This window comes from Neoarius graeffei, chromosome 12 (assembly GCF_027579695.1).
Source record: "Neoarius graeffei isolate fNeoGra1 chromosome 12, fNeoGra1.pri, whole genome shotgun sequence".
NCBI classification, from domain to species: domain Eukaryota; kingdom Metazoa; phylum Chordata; class Actinopteri; order Siluriformes; family Ariidae; genus Neoarius; species Neoarius graeffei.
Window position 1 is genome coordinate 35,409,326 of NC_083580.1, and position 20,792 is coordinate 35,430,117.

The 20,792-nt window shown below is 41.8% G+C and overlaps 1 protein-coding gene across 8 annotated transcripts in view; it reads left to right on the forward strand.

Moving 5' to 3' along the window:
- Positions 1–20,792, forward strand: part of dennd1a (DENN/MADD domain containing 1A) — a 336,491-nt gene that overhangs the window by 94,278 nt on the left and 221,421 nt on the right. For 6 of the 8 annotated variants that reach the window (XM_060935809.1, XM_060935810.1, XM_060935812.1 and 3 more), the window contains 4 exons: positions 12,695–12,744; positions 12,829–12,939; positions 13,020–13,089; positions 13,987–14,067. The exons of the other annotated variants lie outside the window; for them this stretch is intronic. In XM_060935809.1, coding sequence (XP_060791792.1) covers positions 12,695–12,744; positions 12,829–12,939; positions 13,020–13,089; positions 13,987–14,067 — 312 coding nt within the window. The remainder of the gene's footprint in view (positions 1–12,694; positions 12,745–12,828; positions 12,940–13,019; positions 13,090–13,986; positions 14,068–20,792) is intronic. 8 annotated transcript variants of the gene reach the window in all.

Sequence of the window (20,792 nt, forward strand, 5' to 3'; positions counted from 1 at the left end):
ACAATAAATTTATACGTTACGTCACACAAACAGGAAGTGTCATAAATTCACCAGGCATAGCCTGATATGGCTCAAACTTCACAAGTTGTAGGATATAATGGTTCTGATGATATCCACATGCCCAAAGTGACCCTCTGGTATAGCGCCACCATTTGGACATGGACTGTAATGACTACTTTGCCACAAAACTCAAACTCATGAAATTTGGTACACATCAGTCCTGACCACCACTACTCTTGGATAGAGGCTTGAACCTGGGTGTGTCCATGGGACTCCATAGCGCCCCCACATGTCATTGAGACTTCTGCCCGGTATATAGTTTCACCTATCCATGTCAAAATTGGCAGGGGCCTGGTGTGCCCCAAGATAAACAAACCTGAAATGTACATTGTTGTAGCAAATTGACTTGTGACAGGATTTGTGATATCTTGCATGATGTTGAAATGGCAAACCAATAAATTTGTACGTTTCGCCATGCAAACAGGAAGTGTCATAAATTCACCTTGCAGTTCCTGATATGGCTAAAAATTCACAGGTTATAGGATATGATTATGACGATATCCTCATGCCCAATTTGACCCTCTGGTATAGCGCCACAGTTTGGACCTGGATAGTAATGACTCCATTGCCTAAAAACTTTAACTCATGAAATTTGGTACACATCAGTCCTGGACATCACGACTCAGGGATAGAGACTTGACGCCAGGTGTGTTCATTGGACTCCATAGCGCCCCCACATGTCATTGAGACTTCTGCACGGTATATAGTTTCACCTGTCAGTGTAAAAATTGGTAGGTGTGTGGGGCCCCAAGATGAACAAACCTGAAATGTACATTGTTGTAGCAAATTTACTTGTGACAGGATTTGTGATATCTTGCATGATGTTGAAATGGTGAACCAATAAATTTCTATGTTTTGCCATGCAAACAGGAAGTGTCATAAATTCACCATGCATTGCCTGATGGAGCTAAAACCTCACAGGTTATAAGACATCAGGGTTCTGACGATATCCCCATGCCCAAAGTAAGCCTCTTGTGTAGCGCCACCCTTTTGACCTGGACAGTAATGATTCCATTGCCTAAAAACTTCATCTCATCTCATTATCTCTAGCCACTTTATCCTGTTCTACAGGGTCGCAGGCAAGTTGGAGCCTATCCCAGCTGACTACGGGCAAAAGGCGGGGTACACCCTGGACAAGTCACCAGGTCATCACAGGGCTGACACATAGACACAGACAACCATTCACACCTACGGTCAATTTAGAGTTGCCAGTTAACCTAACCTACATGTCTTTGGACTGTGGGGGAAACCGGAGCACCCGGAGGAAACCCACGCAGACATGGGGAGAACATGCAAACTCCGCACAGAAAGGCCCTCGCCGGCCACGGGGCTCAAACCTGGACCTTCTTGCTGTGAGGTGACAGTGCTAACCACTACACCACCGTGCCGCCACCTAAAAACTTTAACTCATGAAATTTGGTACACACATCAGTCCTAGCCACTGCTACTCAGGGATAGAGGCTTGACCCTGGGTACAATGCCCTATTGTTTTCGGCATGTTCTCGTGTGTGAGGGCCCTTTAACGCCGCTAGTGGAGATGTATATTATATTATTTTTATTTATTTATTTTTCTCTGCAAGTTAACTTCTTTTTGAGGCACTTATGCTCGAAAACTCATGAATTTTGGCACACTGAATGTGCGTAAAATCACAAATTTACATTGAGTAAGGAACTGGATGTGGTTCTGGAGCTCTATAGCGCCCCAAAGAACAAGTTATGGTTGAGATGAAGTTGCTCGGATCGTCATGAAATTTGGTGTGATCGATATACTTGTGACACAACCAAGTAAAATTTGTCCTGTATTTGACTCTGCCCAACAGGAAGTTAGCCATGTTGGATGGAATGTGGGATTTTGAAATTTTCCCGTGCTGTTTTGAGGGGTTTACCATGGGTAAAAACTCATGAAACTTTGCACATGCATTTGTCCTATGATAAAATTTGAAGTGATATGGTAAATTAGTCTAGCTGGGCTTCATTAACTCCATAGCACCACCTAGTGCAAAAATACAGATTTGACACCCTGTACATATTCGAAAACTCATGAAAGTTGGTACACATGCCAGTCATGCACACCGATACTCAGCCATAGGGGCTTGACCCCAGGTGTGTTATGGGGACTCCATAGCGCCCCATGTGTCATTGAGAGTCCTGCCCAGTATATGCTTTCACCTATCTATGTCAAATTTGGTAGCTCTGTGGAATACACAGAGCCGAACAAAATTGCCTTTACATTGCATCAGCCATACTCAGCAAGAAGTGAGATTTTTGGTTTTGTGCGTTTTGACGTGTTGGATTTTAACGAACTCCTCCTAGGCGGTTTGTTGGATCCATGTCATATTTGGTATAAATCATGTCAATTTGTTGCTGATGTGAAATTGCAAAGGGATTTGTGATATCTCGCAAAATGTTGAAATGGCGAAACAATAAATTCATATGTTACGCCACACAAACAGGAAGCATGTCATAAATTCACTCTCCATTGCCTGATGTGGCTAAAAATTCACAGGTTATAGGATATGATGGTTCTGATGATATCCACATGCCCAATTTAACCCTCTGGTATAGCGCCAGAATTTGGACCTGGGTAGTATTTATTCCATTGCCTAAAAACTGACTCATAGAATTTGGAACTCCTATCAGTCCCAGCCACTGCTATTCAGAGATAGAGGCTTGACCCTGGGTGTGTTTAGGGGACTCCATAGTGCCCCCACATGTCATTGAGACTTCTGCCCAGTTATATAGTTTCACCCATCAGTGTCAAAATTGATAGGTGTATGGGGTGCCCCAAGATGAACAAACCATTCCTTTAGCCAATTGACTTGTGACAGGATTTGCGAAATCTTGCATGATGTCAAAATGGTGAACCAATAAATTTGTATGTTTTGCCATGCAAATAGGAAGTGTGTCATAAATTCACACTTAATTTATCTGGTATTTGACACTACTCCGTCTCATCTCATCTCATTATCTCTAGCCGCTTTATCCTGTTCTACAGGGTCGCAGGCAAGCTGGAGCCTATCCCAGCTGACTATGGGCGAAAGGCGGGGTACACCCTGGACAAGTCGCCAGGTCATCACAGGGCTACTCTACTCCGTGTGTCTTGAAATTAAATCTTGTACTATTTTACTCAGTTTGGAGTCACAACCAACTCTGTTACCCAATTACTCTGTAATTTTGCTCCAACTCCAAATTTTACTCTCTAAACTCAAAGTAGAGCAATATGAATTATTTTTGAGGAAAATACTTTTAACTCTGGAAAAATTGCTCAGTCATTTTTCCTGTGTATGCATTACAACACACGCATATCAACCAATCTGCTCATAATAAATAGAAGAAATATTTACACTTACTTGAGTTGATCTTTGGTTGGATTGAGTCGAAGGGGAAAAAAATTTTGAAAAAGGCACCGCTCATCATCAGTGTCGCAGTTCTCAAGATTGAATTGATTTGCTGCCCTGAATCATCTGAAGCGCATATAATCTGCATGCCATCTCACAACCAGTTTTACCTCCAAATAACCTAATAGACATAGAAAACCTTTATTGTCATTCAGTATGCAACAAGTGTAAACAAAATGAAATTTGGTTGCAGTTTGGCTCAGCACGGAATAAAATATAAAAGTATATTAAAATATGCAACAGCAAAAATATTATAAAGTGCAGTAGTATAACCTGACCTGTGGAATTAGGAATTGTTCAAGTGTAAATAGAAGTTTAGAGTTCAGTTTGATTTAGAGTTTGGATTTGGAGTTCAGCAGTCTGGTGACCTGGGGAAAAAAGCTGTTACAGAACCTTGTGGTCCTGCACCGAATGCTGCGGAACCTCTTTCCAGAGGCCAGGAGGGAGAACAGTCCATATTGAGAGTGTGAGGGGTCACTGATTGTTTCTGGCTCGGGACATACAGCGCTTTGGTGCAATGTCCTGAATGGAGGGAAGAGAAGTCCCAATGCTTTTCTCCACTGTCCTCCACTCTCCTCACATTCTTCCAGTCAGAGGCATTGCAGTCTCCACACCACACAGAGATGCAGCTGGTTAGAATGCTGTCTCTGGTGCTTCTGTAGAATGTAATGAAGATGGGCGGGGGCAGGTAGGCTCTTCTCATCCTACGCAGGAAGTGCAAATGCTGCTGTGCCTTCTTGATCAGTGACGTGGTGTTCACAGACCAGGTGAAGTTGTCTGTGCTGTGCACCCCCAGGAACCTGGTGCTATTGACCATCTCCACAGCCGTGTTGTTGATGAAAAGTGGAGTGTGGCTGGGCTGGTTCTTCCTAAAGTTAACAGTGATCTCTTTTTGGTTTTGTCCACATTCAGGATCAGGTTGTTTTCTCTGCACCAGCCCACCAGCTGCTCCACTTCCTCTCTGGAGGCAAGGTCATTGTTATCCCTGATGAGACCCATCACTGTTGTGTCATCCGCAAACTTCACAATGTGGTTGCTGGTAGCCCTGGGGACACAGTCGTGTGTCATCAGACTGAACAGCAGAGGGCTCAGGGGACAGCCCTGAGATGAGCCTTTGCTGAGGGTGATGACACTGGAGGCATTCTGTCTGACCCGCAGTGACTGTGGTCTTTCTAAACTACTTCTGTCTGACCCGCACTGACTGTGGTCTTTCTAAACTACGTCTGTCAGATTTTATCTTGTTTACAGTGGGCGTTCCCACGGTGAAAGGGAAACCAATTGAAACCGAGAGAGTGAAAGTGATTATCATGCCGTTACCATATGAATAATCTTTTATGAATGCGTAAGTGGGTGCTCAGTGCTCTGGCTCTGGTTTGATTAAGGTGACAAGTTTTATGTTTAGTCTAATTTAGTTAATTTAAAAACTATAATATTATTTGGCAGTGGGTACATAGGAAAGTATAAGGTTTCCGTCAATGTTTATCATGCTTGTATGATAAAAATCTCGCGAAGATATTTATCTAAATACATGACCACCTCATTCTAAACCTGTCAAGCTTCGCCGGCGAAGTTCTCAACCCCAAAGGGTTAAAACCATAACCCAATCAGAAGCAAAGGTTTAAACTCTTACCATAGAAGGAGTTGTCCTTTCTCAACATATGTTTCCTTTAGGTATCCTTGCCTGCTTTTTACTAGACCCAGGGGACAGACGCCATTATCACTATCCTCTTCATACACACAGTGCTGGATTCAAGAACGGGTCATGAACCCCTACTGCGCGCGCACACACAGAGAGCACTGGGTTCATGAATGGGTCATGACCCCCTAACACACACAGGGCTATACTAAAAATTCCATTATACAGGCTATGTGGGGTTCTGGATTTTCTCTGCTTCCTCTCTGCTTCTGCTGGATTATATAAAATTTCATAAATCAGATTGGAGCTGCTGACATGCAAGTAGGAATTCCATGTGTTCAGCAACAGAGTATACTTTGTGGCTTCTGTGAACACTTAGACTTTTTCATAAAAGCCAAATCCTAATAATGTCAGACATCTGCCAATTATTTTAAAGCACTCATACTAGATTACCAATCAAATATACAGTGGGGCAAAAAAGTATTTAGTCAGCCACCAATTGTGCAAGTTCTCCCACTTAAGATGAGAGAGGCCTGCAATTTTCATCATAGGTACACTTCAACTATGAGAGACAGAATGAGGGGAAAGAATCCAGGAAATCACATTGTATGATTTTTAATGAATTAATTGGTAAATTCCTTGGTAAAATAAGTATTTGGTCACCTACAAACAAGCAAGATTTCTGGCTCTCACAGACCTGTAACAACTTCTTTAAGAGGCTCCTCTGTCCTCCACTCGTTACCTGTATTAATGGCACCTGTTTGAACTCGTTGTCAGTATAAAAGACACCTGTCCACAACCTCAAACAGTCACACTCCAAACTCCACTATGGCCAAGACCAAAGAGCTGTCAAAGGACACCAGAAACAAAATTGTGGACCTGCACCAGGCTGGGAAGACTGAATCTGCAATAGGTAAGCAGCTTGGTGTGAAGAAATCAACTGTGGGAGCAATTATTAGAAAATGGAAGACATACAAGACCACTGATAATTTCCCTTGATCTGGAGCTCCATGCAAGACCTCACCCCGTGGGGTCAAAATGATCACAAGAACGGTGAGCAAAAATCCCAGAACCACACGGGGGGGACCTAGTGAATGACCTGCAGAGAGCTGGGACCAAAGTAACAAAGGCTACCATCAGTAACACACTACGCCGCCAGGGACTCAAATCCTGCAGTGCCAGACGTGTCCCCCTGCTTAAGCCAGTACATGTCCAGGCCTGTCTGAAGTTTGCTAGAGAGCATTTGGATGATCCAGAAGAGGATTGGGAGAATGTCATACGGTCAGATGAAACCAAAATAGAACTTTTTTGGTAAAAACTCAACTTGTCGTGTTTGGAGGAGAAAGAATGCTGAGTTGCATCCAAAGAACACCATACCTACTGTGAAGCATGGGGGTGGAAACATCATGCTTTGGGGCTGTTTTTCTGCAAAGGGACCAGGACGACTGATCTGTGTAAGGGAAAGAATGAATGGGGCCATGTATCGTGAGATTTTGAGTGAAAACCTCCTTCCATCAGCAAGGGCATTGAAGATGAAATGTGGCTGGGTCTTTCAGCATGACAATGATCCCAAACACACTGCCCGGGCAATGAAGGAGTCGCTTCGTAAGAAGCATTTCAAGGTCCTGGAGTGGCCTAGCCAGTCTCCAGATCTCAACCCCATAGAAAATCTTTGGAGGGAGTTGAAAGTCCGTGTTGCCCAGTGACAGCCCCAAAACATCACTGCTCTAGAGGAGATCTGCATGGAGGAATGGGCCAAAATACCAGCAACAGTGTGTGAAAACTTTGTGAAGACTTACAGAAAACGTTTGACCTCTGTCATTGCCAACAAAGGGTATATAACAAAGTATTGAGATGAACTTTTGTTATTGACCAAATACTTTATTTTCTACCATAATTTTCAAATAAATTCTTTAAAAATCAGACAATGTGATTTTCTGGATTTTTTTTCTCATTGTGTCTCTCATAGTTGAGGTATACCTATGATGAAAATTACAGGCCTCTCTCATCTTTTTAAGTGGGAGAACTTGCACAATTGGTGACTGACTCAATACTTTTTTGCCCCACTGTACAAAGCACTGAAAGGCTTGGGTTGAAATTATGGATTCTCTGAGGTGACTGGCATGGCATTATTTTCTGAGGTGCGCAGCCCGGAAGAAAATAGTACTGGGTAGTTCTTTGGTAACGGAATTACATTCACAGCAAAAGATGGTAACTTTTTGTTTGTTTGTTGTTGTTTTTTAAGTTGCAGTACTCAAAATAATGGTATTAAATAAAAATTTCACTGTATGGAGCATCTTTTGACCCTAAAAAAACATTTAAAAAATTGGCTATGTTTAACTCTGAATGCAAAATCTTTTATGAGGAAAGAAAAGTCAGTCATGGAATTGCATCAGAAAAAACTGAACTTGACTTTCTTAAAATTCAAACCAAGATTTCTCTGAAGCAACATTGCTATAATTGGGGTGATTGATTTTTAAATAGGGTTTTCAGTAGATTTTGCCTTGGATTCCATACTTTAGCAATATCACTGAGCTGACAAGTTAAGGCAATCTTAATAATTTCATAATTTTGGTCTCTCTGCTGAAGAATTGCCCTACTATGCCAGTCACCAAAGAAAACCTATAATTACTGGTGCCCCTCAGTGTGTGGCATATTTTATTTATATCCCTCAGCAAAAAATTCCAATCAATCACTTCAATCACTTTTTTTATTGTCATAAATAACAACGAAATTCCGTTGGAGCAACCCAGCCATACATAGGTGTAAAAGTGCATAATGTAAAAAGTGCATAGTAGTGCAAAGTCCCATAATACCCATGATATATAGAGTCCAGTGCAGGCACGAAATGTAAACAGTCATAGTCATAGCAGCAAGAGGTATATCAGAAAACAGATCAAGAACAGGGGCACCAAAAACAGAGAGCATGGTCAGATGTGGAGTTAATGTAATGTTGCAGCAATGCAGTTCACAGTTATTGTAGGGTGAGGTGTGGTTTACTGTCCATGGGAAGAGGGGAGGGGGGCACTGTTCAGCAGCCTCACTGCCTGAGGGTACAGGCTTTGGGCCATTCTGGTTGTTCTGGCTGGTAAGGCCCTGTACCTTCTGCCTGAGGACAGCAGGTGGAACAGGTGATGGGCCAGGTGGTGTTGGTCACACAGGATGTTACACACTCTCTTCAGACAGCGGGAGGTGTAGATGGTACTGATCTCTGGTAGAGTGGTCCCCATGATTTTCCTTGCTGTTTTTACCACCCGCTGGAGTGCCTGCTGTTCAGCCTTAGTGCAGCTGGAGAACCACACAAGGAAACCCTACGTCAGAACACTGCTGATGGCACAGTTGTAAAAGTTGTTTCAGCTGTTTCTGGATCCCGGCATTCTTCAGTTGCTTCAAGTAGTAGAGCCGTTGCTGGGCCTTTCCTACCACTGAGGTGGTGTTGATGCCCCAGGACAAGTCCTCAGTGATGGTCACTCCCAAGAATTTGAAGTACATCACCCTCTCCACCGCCTCATTGTTGATAAAGAGTGGAGGGTGGTTGTTTTGTCTCTTCTTGCAGGGGTCCACAATCATCTCCTTGGTCTTCTTGATGTTCAGTATGAGATTATTACCCACACACCATGACGCTAGATGTTGCACTTCAGCCCTGTAATCCGCCTCATTATTGTTGTTGATAAGTCCGAGCACTGTGGTGTCGTCAGCGAATTTAACAATGAGATTGAAAAGAGAAGAAGCAGAGCAGTCGTGTGAACAGGTGTAGAGCAGAGGGCTAAGCACACACCCTTGGGGGGGCCCCAGTATTGATTGAAAGGGTGGAGGAAGTGTGCTTGTCTACTCTCACACTCTGGTTTGTCAGAAAGTCCACAATCCAATTGCACAGTTCAATCCAAGATGGTGTAGTTTGGCTTGAAGGGCCGGGTTGTATTAAAGGCCGAGCTGAAATCGACAAAGACGAGCCTCACATAGGTGTTCTTCTGCTTGAGATGCTCCAATAGTGAATGGAGCACGATGGCAATAGCATCCTCAGTCGACCTGTTCTGTTTGTATGCAAATTGGTATGGGTCAAGTATTGGTGGTATTGTGCCTTTTAATGTGTTTGATGATGTCTCTCAAGGCATTTGGCGGGAATGGAGGTGAGTGCCACAGGTCTGTAGTCATTCAAACATGACGTTTGACTGCTTGGGGATGGGAACTATTGTGGCTGCCTTAAAGCAGGTGGGGACCCATGATGTGGACAGCGATGTATTGTAAATGGAGGTAAAGACATCTGTTAGCTCCGCAGCACAATCTTTCACCACGCGGCCCAGCACACCGTCCAGTCCGGCTGCTTTTCTGGTGTAGATGCTGCGGAGGACACGTCTCACCTCATGAGAGCTCAAGACTGGAGCAGGGTCAGAGGAGGGGGGGGGGGGGGCAGCACCGGGTCTGTGTTCTCCCTGTCAAAGCGGGCATAAAAATAGTTTAAATCCTCAGCTAAGATGGCATCAGCTGAGGAAGATGTTACTGTTGCTTTGCTCTTGTAGTCCGTGATGGCCCTGATGCCCTCCCATACCTGCCTGGGGTTTATAGAGTTGTTGAAACATGCTTCAATGCGCCTCCTATGTTGTTGTTTGGCAGTATTGATACCTTTCCTCAGTGCAGCCCTGGCTCTGCTGTATGCCCCAGAGCTAAGTGCCAAGTCCCTAGCTCAGATCAGCTGTTCTACACTGTGTGTCATCCAAGGTTTCCTGTTCAGATACACACGAAAATGTTTCCAAGATGTAACGTTATCCACACAGAAGTTGATGTAACATAGGACAGTGGAGGTGTATTCATCCATGGATTCACGAGTGTCCGTGCCCTGCCCTTTGAATACATCCCAATCCGTGTGATGGAAACAGTCCTGCAGCATAGGGATGGCGCCCTCCGGCCATGTTCTCATAGCTTTGGTTATAGACCCAGCACTTTTGATCTTAGGTGTATACCGTGGATGTAACAGTGGTCCGACAGACCCAGGTGGGGGTAGACCTGAGCCCTGTATGCATCTGCTGTATTAGTATACACTTGGTCCAGCGTTTTATTTCCCCTAGTAGCACATTTCACATTATGATGGAACTTGTGAAGAACTGTTTTCAAGTCAGCATGGTTAAAGTCCCCAGCTGCTATAAAAACACTGTCCGGATGAGCTACTAAACTGTTGTTTATGCTGTCGTAAACCTGTGCTAGCGCTAGCTTAGCATTGACGTCTGGTGGAATGTAAACAGCACAGATGTGAACAGCAGTGAACTCTCTTGGTAAGTAAAACGGTCTGCACTTTAGCAACATGAGTTCTACCTCTGGACTGCACAGTTTACTCACTACGGTTACATTGGTGCACCAAGAGTTGTTAATATAGATGCATAGTCCCCCGCCGGTCTTTTTGCCAGCGTCCATAGTCCTGTCGGCTGTGTAGGCGGTATGTCCCGCTAGCTCAGTAGCAGCAAACTAAAAGTGTTGAGATTGAATCTCAGCAGAAACTCATTGGAGATAGCCATATTTCTTGTTTATGTTGGTGTGACCATTGATCTGTGCATGTGCAATGTACCATGCTATCACCTGCCTCGTGAGGCATGATCATGATGCCTAGACCTTAGGGCTGTGCCGATAGACGATGCCATCGTCCATCGACGATGGTGGTCATCCATCACGATGGAGAGCCACCATCGTGATACCACGCCCCCTCCTGTCATAAACATGCATATACGGTATCATCTGGGCCTATTTAACCTAAAAAGTTAGTTTTTTGTTAGTTTAGTTAGTTAGTTTTGTTTAATATATAAATATATAACATAATTGTATAAATCATTATAAAGTAATATCCTATTACCGCTTGTTCACGTAGGCTATGGTGCAGGGACGTGCTAGTGAACATAACATGTGGTTACACAAATACATTATGCTACTAATAATAAATTTTGCCTTCATTTTTTAGCCTACACTATACTTTTAATGTAAAATTTGTCATGTTGTTCAAACAAATAGCCACTATTAACGACTTCAGTCGGGAAATATTGCACCTTATCAAACGGCAGTGAAGCGCAGACTTCGGCAGAAGTCAAATAACTTTAATCTGGTAAATAGGCCTCCTTTCAGACACAAAATGGTCCACTCTAAGCCATAATGTCAAACCAAATGGAAGAATGAAGGTGATTCTGACAAATGTAAAGACAGTAAAAAAAAAAAAAAAAACAATATTAAATCATGATTTTAAAAGCTGGTGCAATAATTCAAACACTAATAAATTGGAAAAATTAGCGCGTTCAAGTGCGCACTAAAGGCCGAAACGCATCTTCAGTTGATATGGTGTAAATACACAATGAGTAATAGCTTAAGTGTAGTTTCTTCTCATAGTTTGAATACTAGTCTTTCATTGTTAGAGCTGATTAATATCTTACCGTGATCAATGAGTGCTCGGGGAGGTTCATTTCCACCTGCGCTTTGCGCAGCTCATTTCTCCGAAGCCAGCTGTGCACAAACGCAGTGTTGACTGCTCGGCAAACTCCAAACGCTCGGTCTGTACTGGCCCTCTGTTGCGCAAGCGAGTTGGTTATGGCCAGGTTCAAATTGTGCCCAAAACAACTTAACCACGGCCATTTCAATTGCCTGATGGCTGCGACAATATTCGCCCTGTTGTCCGTTGTTATACAGGCGATCTTTTTCTCCTCTGTTTTCCATTCGGCAAGTGTCTCGCGCAATGCGCCTTCTAAATTGTCTGCTGAATGTGTCTCTGGCATGAAACTCGTCTGCAGGCATTTGGACTGCATTGCCCACTCTCGGTCCACATAATGTACGGTAGCTGACATATAGGGCATCATGTTGCAGCTGGACCACATATCCGTTATCAAGGCCAAATATTCCACATCACCTAGCGCTTTTTTTTCTTTACGTGCCAAAGCCTCGGATGAGTATCTAATACTTTTATTAATAATAATAATAATAATAATAATAATAATATTTAATAATGTGGTATTAAAATCCCCCCCCCCCCCCCCCCCCCCCCCGCCCACGATATGATCGTCCATCACGATGTTTGCACTGTAAACATCGTCGATGCCAATTAAGGGGACATCGCACAGCTCTACTAGACCTAGACACGCAGAAATGCTCACAGAGTCACAGCTGTGACTCAAGTCAGTCGTTTAGCTTGAAATTGTGACGTTAGTTCATGGTATATCTGGGATATACCATGACTGACTCACATGATATCCATTTTGTTTTATTTTTGACGTCACAAGATACATTGCTTAATTAATGGTAGAACTATTTTATGCCATGTGAGCCATCCTTGGCCAATCCCTGCACAGGAATTTTTTGATTAGGGGATATAATAGTAAATAGCCTTTTTCTAGTTAAGGCAATCCTAATAATTTCATAATTTTCGTCTCTCTGCTGAAGAATTGCCCTACTATGCCAGTCACCAAAGAAAACCTATAATTACTGGTGCCCCTCAGTAATTATAGGTAATTATTGACCCTAAAAAAAGCATAAAAAAATTTGGCTATGTTTAACTCTGAATGCAAAATCTTTTATGAGGAAAATGGAAAATAATAGTCTATGGAAAATAATTTCTCTCTCTCACCCTTAGGAAACTTTGCAGACTGTGCCTAAGTTTTGTTTCCCTTTCAGTATGGACAGGTATAACACATTCCGGGACACATACATACTTTTACATTGAGTCTGTCTTTAGATGCAGATCTTCATACCCATTCTCCTTCTCAGTCTGGCAGTGGCACAAAACTTCACATTTGTCCTGACTGATGTTGATAGTAAGCAGCGTTTTGGCTTCTGCCAACTATCAGATGGAGCTCAGAGCGGCTATTGCTTCCTTAGGTGAGATTTAGTTATCTATTGTGGTTTGATGCATTCTACCAATGTTCTAAATATGTGGATGTGTTGGTTTGTGCATACAGTTATCTGCCATGGTTTGAAGTGTTCTACAAACTGCTGAATATGCTGGCCAGCTACACTAATAATGGACAGGTAAGCATAGTCAGTGATGAGTAGCTTGGTCACTGTGAATTGTGTGCGCGTGTGTGTGTGTTTGGGGGTGTGATATAACTGTTTAGTCGCTTACACCCTGATATTTTCATACAACATCATGGCTTGTAGATGACGGATCCAGTAAATGTTTGGAAATGCATGCAAAGCTGATGGCGTGTAGGGATAGGCAAAGTTTTCTAATGCAAAAGCCTGTATGTCAATTCAGAGGGTGTGGGTTTTTTTTTTTTAGATAAAGCTTCTCAGGGTTGTTGATCCAGACGGAAATAAAATCACTAAGCAGCAGATGTGAAGAATATCACTCCAAAGCCCAAGTAAGACCTAATGTTAACTAGTAAATGGTGGGTAATTGGATGCTGCTATTATAACAGATATATCATGGGCGGCATGGTGATGTAGTAGTTAGCACGGTCGCCTCACAGCGTTCCGGGTTCAAACCTCATGGCTGATGGGGGGCCTTTCTATGTGGAGTTTGCATGTTCTCCCCATGTCTGCGTGGGTTTCCTCTGGGTGCTCTGGTTTCCCCCCTCGGTTCAAAGACATGCAGATGAGATAAAATACCCAGCCACTGAGGTTGCATAAGCTAGTGCATACTTAATGCCGGTCCCAAGCCCAGATAGACTGGGGAGGGCTGGGCCAAGAAGGGCGTCTAAAAACGTGTAAAACCTATGCCAAATCAAATATGTGGAACAGGTCCTCTGTGGCGACCCCTATTGGGAGCAGCTAAAAGATTACAACAGATATCTTATTACAAAGTTCGTTTTCATCTTTTGACCACCACTAAATTTACTACAGGCTTTTGTTTAGGAATTGAAAAATCAAGTTATTGCTGTTATTTTTATGTGTACTTGGCATGTGTATTTTGTGTGCCTGCTACAGGAGAGTTTAAAGAAGGAATTGCTGGAGTCTCTACATGAATTATCCATTCCTGACCCTGGAATATCTGTATACCTGAATATGGTAATAATTTTTAAAGATTATTAAGCATGCACAGGAAGACGCACATGACCGAGTTGTCTCTCTCAAACCAGATGTTAACATTACTTAAAGGCCCCGTCTATACATTTATGGATATGTTTGAAAACATAGCTTTGTGGTTTGTTTGTTTGTTTGTTTGTTTGTTTGTTTGTTTGTTTGTTTGTTTGTTTGTTTGTTTGTTTGTTTGTTTGTTTGTTTGTTTTAACCTCCTATCCAAATGAGAAAAAAAATGAAAATGGAGTTTTACAATCTGCATATTTTTGAAAACAATGAGGTCAAAGCATGAAACTCTACAAGCTCATTGGTGATTGTATGTTATGAATGTGTTCAGACTCTGTTTATCATGAAGAATAACTAGGTTGGTACTTTGTCGTCTATAATTTCTTATTTCGTAACCCTCCTGTTGTCTTCGGGTCCAAAATGACCCGAAACTGTGTTTAACAAGGGGTGTATACAGAAAACGAAGACAACGGGAGGGGTAATGGAGAATATATCTTCATGGATTGTGTAAAAGTATTTGTGTTAGATATCTATGTTGAAGAAAGAATGGAAAACTTCTCTCTGTTACCTCGTACATATACCTTTGGGGCAAGATTGAAAGAATAGCCAAAAATTATAATCTAGTTCCCTTATAAATTTTGTCCAGAAGTCCTGTATGGCAAGGTGGCTCTAGAGACCGTATATAGGATTTCCTTCAGTTATTTTACACTTGTTACATCAACTGGAAAGAGCTGGATTCAATCTATGTTGGAACACTGAGGTTGTATACACTCTGTGCAATATCTTGAACTGTATCTCCCAGGTTGAATTACATTACATTACATGGTAATGATTAGGCATTTCATAAATTTCAACCAAAGCTAGGTCTCTAACTGAAACACCAAAGCCAACCTCCCACGTAGTTTTGATTTTATTACCATTTTCTGTGCTATAGCCCATAAGAGTGTTGTAGAAACACCTGCATGTTAACTGGGATCTTATTGAATCTTTTAAATGTTTAATTCACCAGATGCTAAAACCATTTGGATAGAGTTCCAAACCCTTGATTCCAAAACTAAGATATTTAAGAGACTCTTTCTGGTGAAATATAAAATTTATGAACGTGATCATCCAATGCCTTTCATCTTCCACTCCATGAGTCCTCCATTTAAATCGGATAGAAAGTCTGGATTATTGTGTAATAGGGTTAAGAGTGACAGACAAGAAGTCTGTCTTGTGCATCAGACTCCCCAAGCAAGCAAGACTCATACAAGCATTGTGTGGAACATGATAATGATGACACGATAATGATGACACGATAATGATTACCAAGGTGTGGCAAGTCAGAGATTAATTAAATAGAATTAGCTAGCATTTTCTTAGCGGGAGATGTCTGTGAGCAGACAAGCCAAAGAGAAAGGTCTCCACATCCTGAATGATCTTGAAGTATATACCCTCTCCACCTGACTGCATCCTCCGAGTAGCTGGGTGCAGTAATGCAAAAAAAGACACCCTTCTCACAAAGCATCTTTTTAACAGTTTGAAAACTCATCATTTTTGAGACAATGCCTCTGATGTTTTCAAAAATATCCATCTTAAACTGCAATTTGTCTCACATACACTCAAGCACAGACTTAAGCACACAGTGAAATTTAACCTCTGCATTTAACCTATCTGAAGCAGTGAACACACTTGCACACACAAGTGAGCAATTTGCATGTGCACACATACCCAGAGCAGTGGGCAGCTATGTTACAGCCCCCGGGGAGCAGTTGTAGGTTAGGTACCCTAACTCAAGGTCACTTCAGCCCAACCTCAGGCCATGGCTGCCCCATGTTAACGTAACTGCATGTCTTTGAACTGTGGGGGAAACTGGAGCAGCCGGAGGAAACCCATGCAGACATGGAGAGAACATGCAAACTTTACACAGAAAGGCCCCCGTCGGCTGCTGGGCTCGAACTCTGAACCTTCTTGCTGTGAGGCGACAGTGACAAAGTCTCTCATTCACATTCTCATATATATGTGTGCGTGTGTGTGTGTATGAGTGCTCGGCGTAAATGAGTACACCCCCTTTGAAAAGTAAAATTTTAAACAATATCTCAATGAACACAATTTCCAAAATGTTGACAAGACACAGTTTAATATAACATCTGTTTAACTTATAACGTGAAAGTAAGGTTAATAATATAACTTGGATTACACATTTTTTTCAGTTTTACTCAAATTAGGGCGGTGCAAAAATGAGTACACCCCACAACAAAAACTACTACATCTAGTACTTTGTATGGCCTCCATGATTTTTAATGACAGCACCAAGTCTTCTAGGTATGGAATGAACAAGTTGGCGACATTTTGCAACATCAATCTTTTTCCATTCTTCAACAATGACCTCTTTTAGTCACTGGATGCTGGATGGAGAGTGATCCAGCATACGTATGTGTATATATACATACAGTGGGGCAAAAAAGTATTTAGTCAGCCACCAATTGTGCAAGTTCTCCCACTTAAAAAGATGAGAGAGGCCTGTAATCAGTTCATCATAGGTACACTTCAACTATGAGAGACAGAATGGGGGGAAAGAATCCAGGAAATCACATTGTAGGATTTTTAATGAATTAATTGGTAAATTCCTCGGTAAAATAAGTATTTGGTTACCTACAAACAAGCAAGATTTCTGGCTCTCACAGACCTGTAACTACTTCTTTAAGAGGCTCCTCTGTCCTCCACTCGTTACCTGTATTAATGGCACCTGTTTGAACTCGTTATCAGTATAAAAGACACCTGTCCACAACCTCAAATAGTCACACTCCAAACTCCACTATGGCCAAGACCAAAGAGCTGTCAAAGGACACCAGAAACAAAATTGTGGACCTGCACCAGGCTGGGAAGACTGAATCTGCAAAAGGTAAGCAGCTTGGTGTGAAGAAATCAACAGTGGGAGCAATTATTAGAAAATGGAAGACATACAAGACCACTGATAATCTCCCTCAATCTGGGGCTCCACACAAGATCTCACCCCGTGGGGTCAAAATGATCACAAGAACGGTGAGCAAAAATCCCAGAACCACACGGGGGGACCTAGTGAATGACCTGCAGAGAGCTGGGACCAAAGTAACAAAGGCTACCATCAGTAACACACTACGCCACCAGGGACTCGAATCCTGCAGTGCCAGATGTGTCCCCCTGCTTAAGGCAGTACATGTCCAGGCCCGTCTGAAGTTTGCTAGAGAGCATTTGGATGATCCAGAAGAGGATTGGGAGAATGTCATATGGTCAGATGAAACCAGAATAGAACTTTTTGGTAAAAACTCAACTTGTCATGTTTGGAGGAGAAAGAATGCTGAGTTGCATCCAAAGAACACCATACCTACTGTGAAGCATGGGGGTGGAAACATCATGCTTTACAGTAGGTATGGTGTTCTTTGGATGTCTATGAGAGACAAAATGAGAGAAAAAAAAATCCAGAAAATCAGACAATGTGATTTTCTGGATTTTTTTTCCCTCTCATTTTGTCTCTCATAGTTGAGGTATACCTATGATGAAAATTACAAGCCTCTCTCATCTTTTTAAGTGGGAGAACTTGCACAATTGGTGATTGACTAAATACTTTTTTGCCCGTGTGTGTGTGTATAAAATATATACACACACGCTTGCGTGTGTGTGTGTGTGTGTGTGTGTGTGTGTACACGTACATACACACACTCTTCTTTCTTTGGCTGTCCGATCTTGTAAGACAATCATTTTGGGTGTGCCTGGGAATGGGAACAGGAGTGACTGTACAGACCTATCTGAGACTTGCAGACCTTGTTGCACACTTCGTATGTGAACTGGGTGTTGGGGTTTGATGTTTCCACCTCCAGCCTCTTCCTCGCCGTATTTGTAGCTGCAGTCAAGCCCCTCCTTCTGTCAGCCTCCAAGGTGCCCTTCTGGATGGCGAGGAGCCAAGCAGCTCAGTTTCTGGCTTGCCACTCCCAGTCCTCCACTGGAATGTTGCAAGAAGTTAGGTCTCTCTTGCACACATCTCTGAATCTCAGTGCTGGGCAGCCAATTTGCCTGGCACCAGTGGCCATCTGACTATACAGGATATCTTTTGGCAGTCTTCCATGTCCCAACTTTTTTGAGATGTGTTGCTGTCATGAAATTTCAAATGAGCCAATATTTGGCATGAAATTTCAAAGTGTCTCACTTTCGACATTTGATATGTTGTCTATGTTCTATTGTGAATACAATATCAGTTTTTGAGATTTGTAAATTATTGCATTCCATTTTTATTTACAATTTGTACTTTGTCCCAACTTTTTTGGAATCGTATGTGTGTGTGTGTATGTGTGTATATGTATGTATGTGTGTGTATATATATATATATATATATATATATATATATATATATATATATATAAATAAATAAAATGTGTGTATGTATGTGTATATAATATACATAAACACACTACCTTTAGAATGGGTTCTGACAAGCTCATTGACAGCGCTGCTAAGCTACCATTTGTGTAGATATTTTTAAAAACCTTATTGTGGATGGAAACTTGAAAATAGGAGTAAAAACTGTTTTTAACATATGTATACATGTGAACAGAGCCTAAGGCTACATCCACACGACAACGGCAACAAGATGTTATTTAAAAATATATCGCGTCCAAATGGGCAACGATCAGTAAAATATCAGGTCCAAATGGCAACGCAACGCTTGCTGAAAACGATGCAATACACATGCCACACCTCTAGGGGCGCTGTAAGACGGTCCCTTCGGAGACACCAGAACAATAGAAGAAGTAAGGACGCATGCGCATAAACTATTATGCGCGAGACTTCATATTAGCCACAAAGTCAGGAAAATCTGTTCGTAAAATTACATTATAATGACCAAATACAATGAAAAGTATTTTTCCAGTCTCACCTGTGAAAGGTAATCCCATGTGATCTCGTTTGGATGGCAAACCTGTTGGTACAGTTAAACGCAGCTAATCTTTATTCTCCGCTTTGACCTATCCAATATGGCGGCAAGGATGACGTATGATTCTACGCGGAAGGCGGCGTCTTTAATGGTCCGGAATAAATTGAATGCTACACGTTGATGGATTAATTTGCTCTTCTACGCCCTTTTTGAGGAATGTATTGTAGGACTTAAACTAACATCTGAAGAGGTGAGATCGCTCCTTTTTTTCCCTATTTTTGCTGACGGGATTGACTCTGCCCTAAGGGCTATTTTCTCTCTCTCTCTCTCACTTTGCACCATTACACAATAAATATTCACAGTGAAAATATTTTGTAAGCACGTTTCATGAACCAAGTTATAGGATTTGTTGACAACTTGCATCGAGTTCGTTACACTTCTACCCGGCGTGAAGCACTGACAGTCATGTGGTTGTGACGTCATCGTAAACAAATCCGTTCTACTCATCCAGACGACTTCACAACGGCAACGTTGCCAGATCTTTCCACTCTGGAACCCGTTCTCAAAAAGATTGCGTTTTGGGCACCCAAAACGCCGGTGCCGTGTGGACGCCAGGCCTAAACGATAAGCAATTGTATCGGAGTCACCTGAATCCGTTGCCGTGTGGACAGGGCCTAATACTGGTGTACAGCTACAAGTTTGCTCATCTTTTTGGTTCATAATGATATCGTAATCAAGACGTTTTTCAAAAAAAAAAACTTAGTTGTGAAAACTTAGTATGAACAAGCACAAACAACACTATGCCCTCTAAAATTTATTCAAGTTTCATGTTGTTGGTAGACTTTTAATATCTAGAGGTGTAAGAGTGTCTCAAATTAATTGAGTCTTCAAAATGAATGTTTCGCTGAACCATTCTTGTCTTGCAGAAGGTATTGTTTGATTTTACTGCATGTAATCTGCATGTAATTTTTTTCCTTGCACCTGTTTCACAGACACATTACCAGTCAAATCTTTGAACACAACTGCTAGAAAGATTTTCTTTACTTGGACTTTTTTCTACTGTTTTAGAATAATCATGAAGACATCAGCACTATGAAATAGCACACAATTATGCATTAAAACAATGTTATTTATATTTGTTGCCTTTTATACATTTCTATAAAATGATCAATCTTTGCATACTCTTGGTATCTTTTCAAAAGACTATTCTTAAAGTTTCAAAATAGGCCAAGTGTTGATTGTTCTTTCTCAGTTCAAAAATGAAAACTGGTTTTTTTAAATTGAGTTTTAAAAAGTACTTGTTTTAAGTAAAAGACTATTCCTTAAAAATGTTTCATTCAGAAAAAAATTTAAACTTGGGCATCACTATTTTAGCATCACTGTTTATATTGGGCATCATCACTATTTACATTTGTAATAGAAACATTTCATCAATAATACTTTATCAAAATGAAAAATGTATGTTAATTGTAGTGTGTCCTAACTTTTGCGAGTAGTATACATTCTTAACTTGATTATTTGGCTACTTTTTAGTCATCCTGGTACCATATGCTCAAAGACAGTAAGTAAGTAATACAGTGCAGTACAATACAGTACAGAAAGTTGAGCCTTTGTTCAGGCCTTTACTCATTTGCTCACACTGCAGCAGATGCTGTCCCAAGGCAGGTAGGCTTCTAAACATTCAGCAGGGAGTTTAGAAGCCAGCCTGCCTTGGGGAAGAATCTGTTGCAGTCTAGCAGCAATGACCAAGGTGGCTTGGTACATTCTATCAGATGATGGGGGGACACCCGTTGGTTAAAAAAAAAGTGTCAGAGGCAAC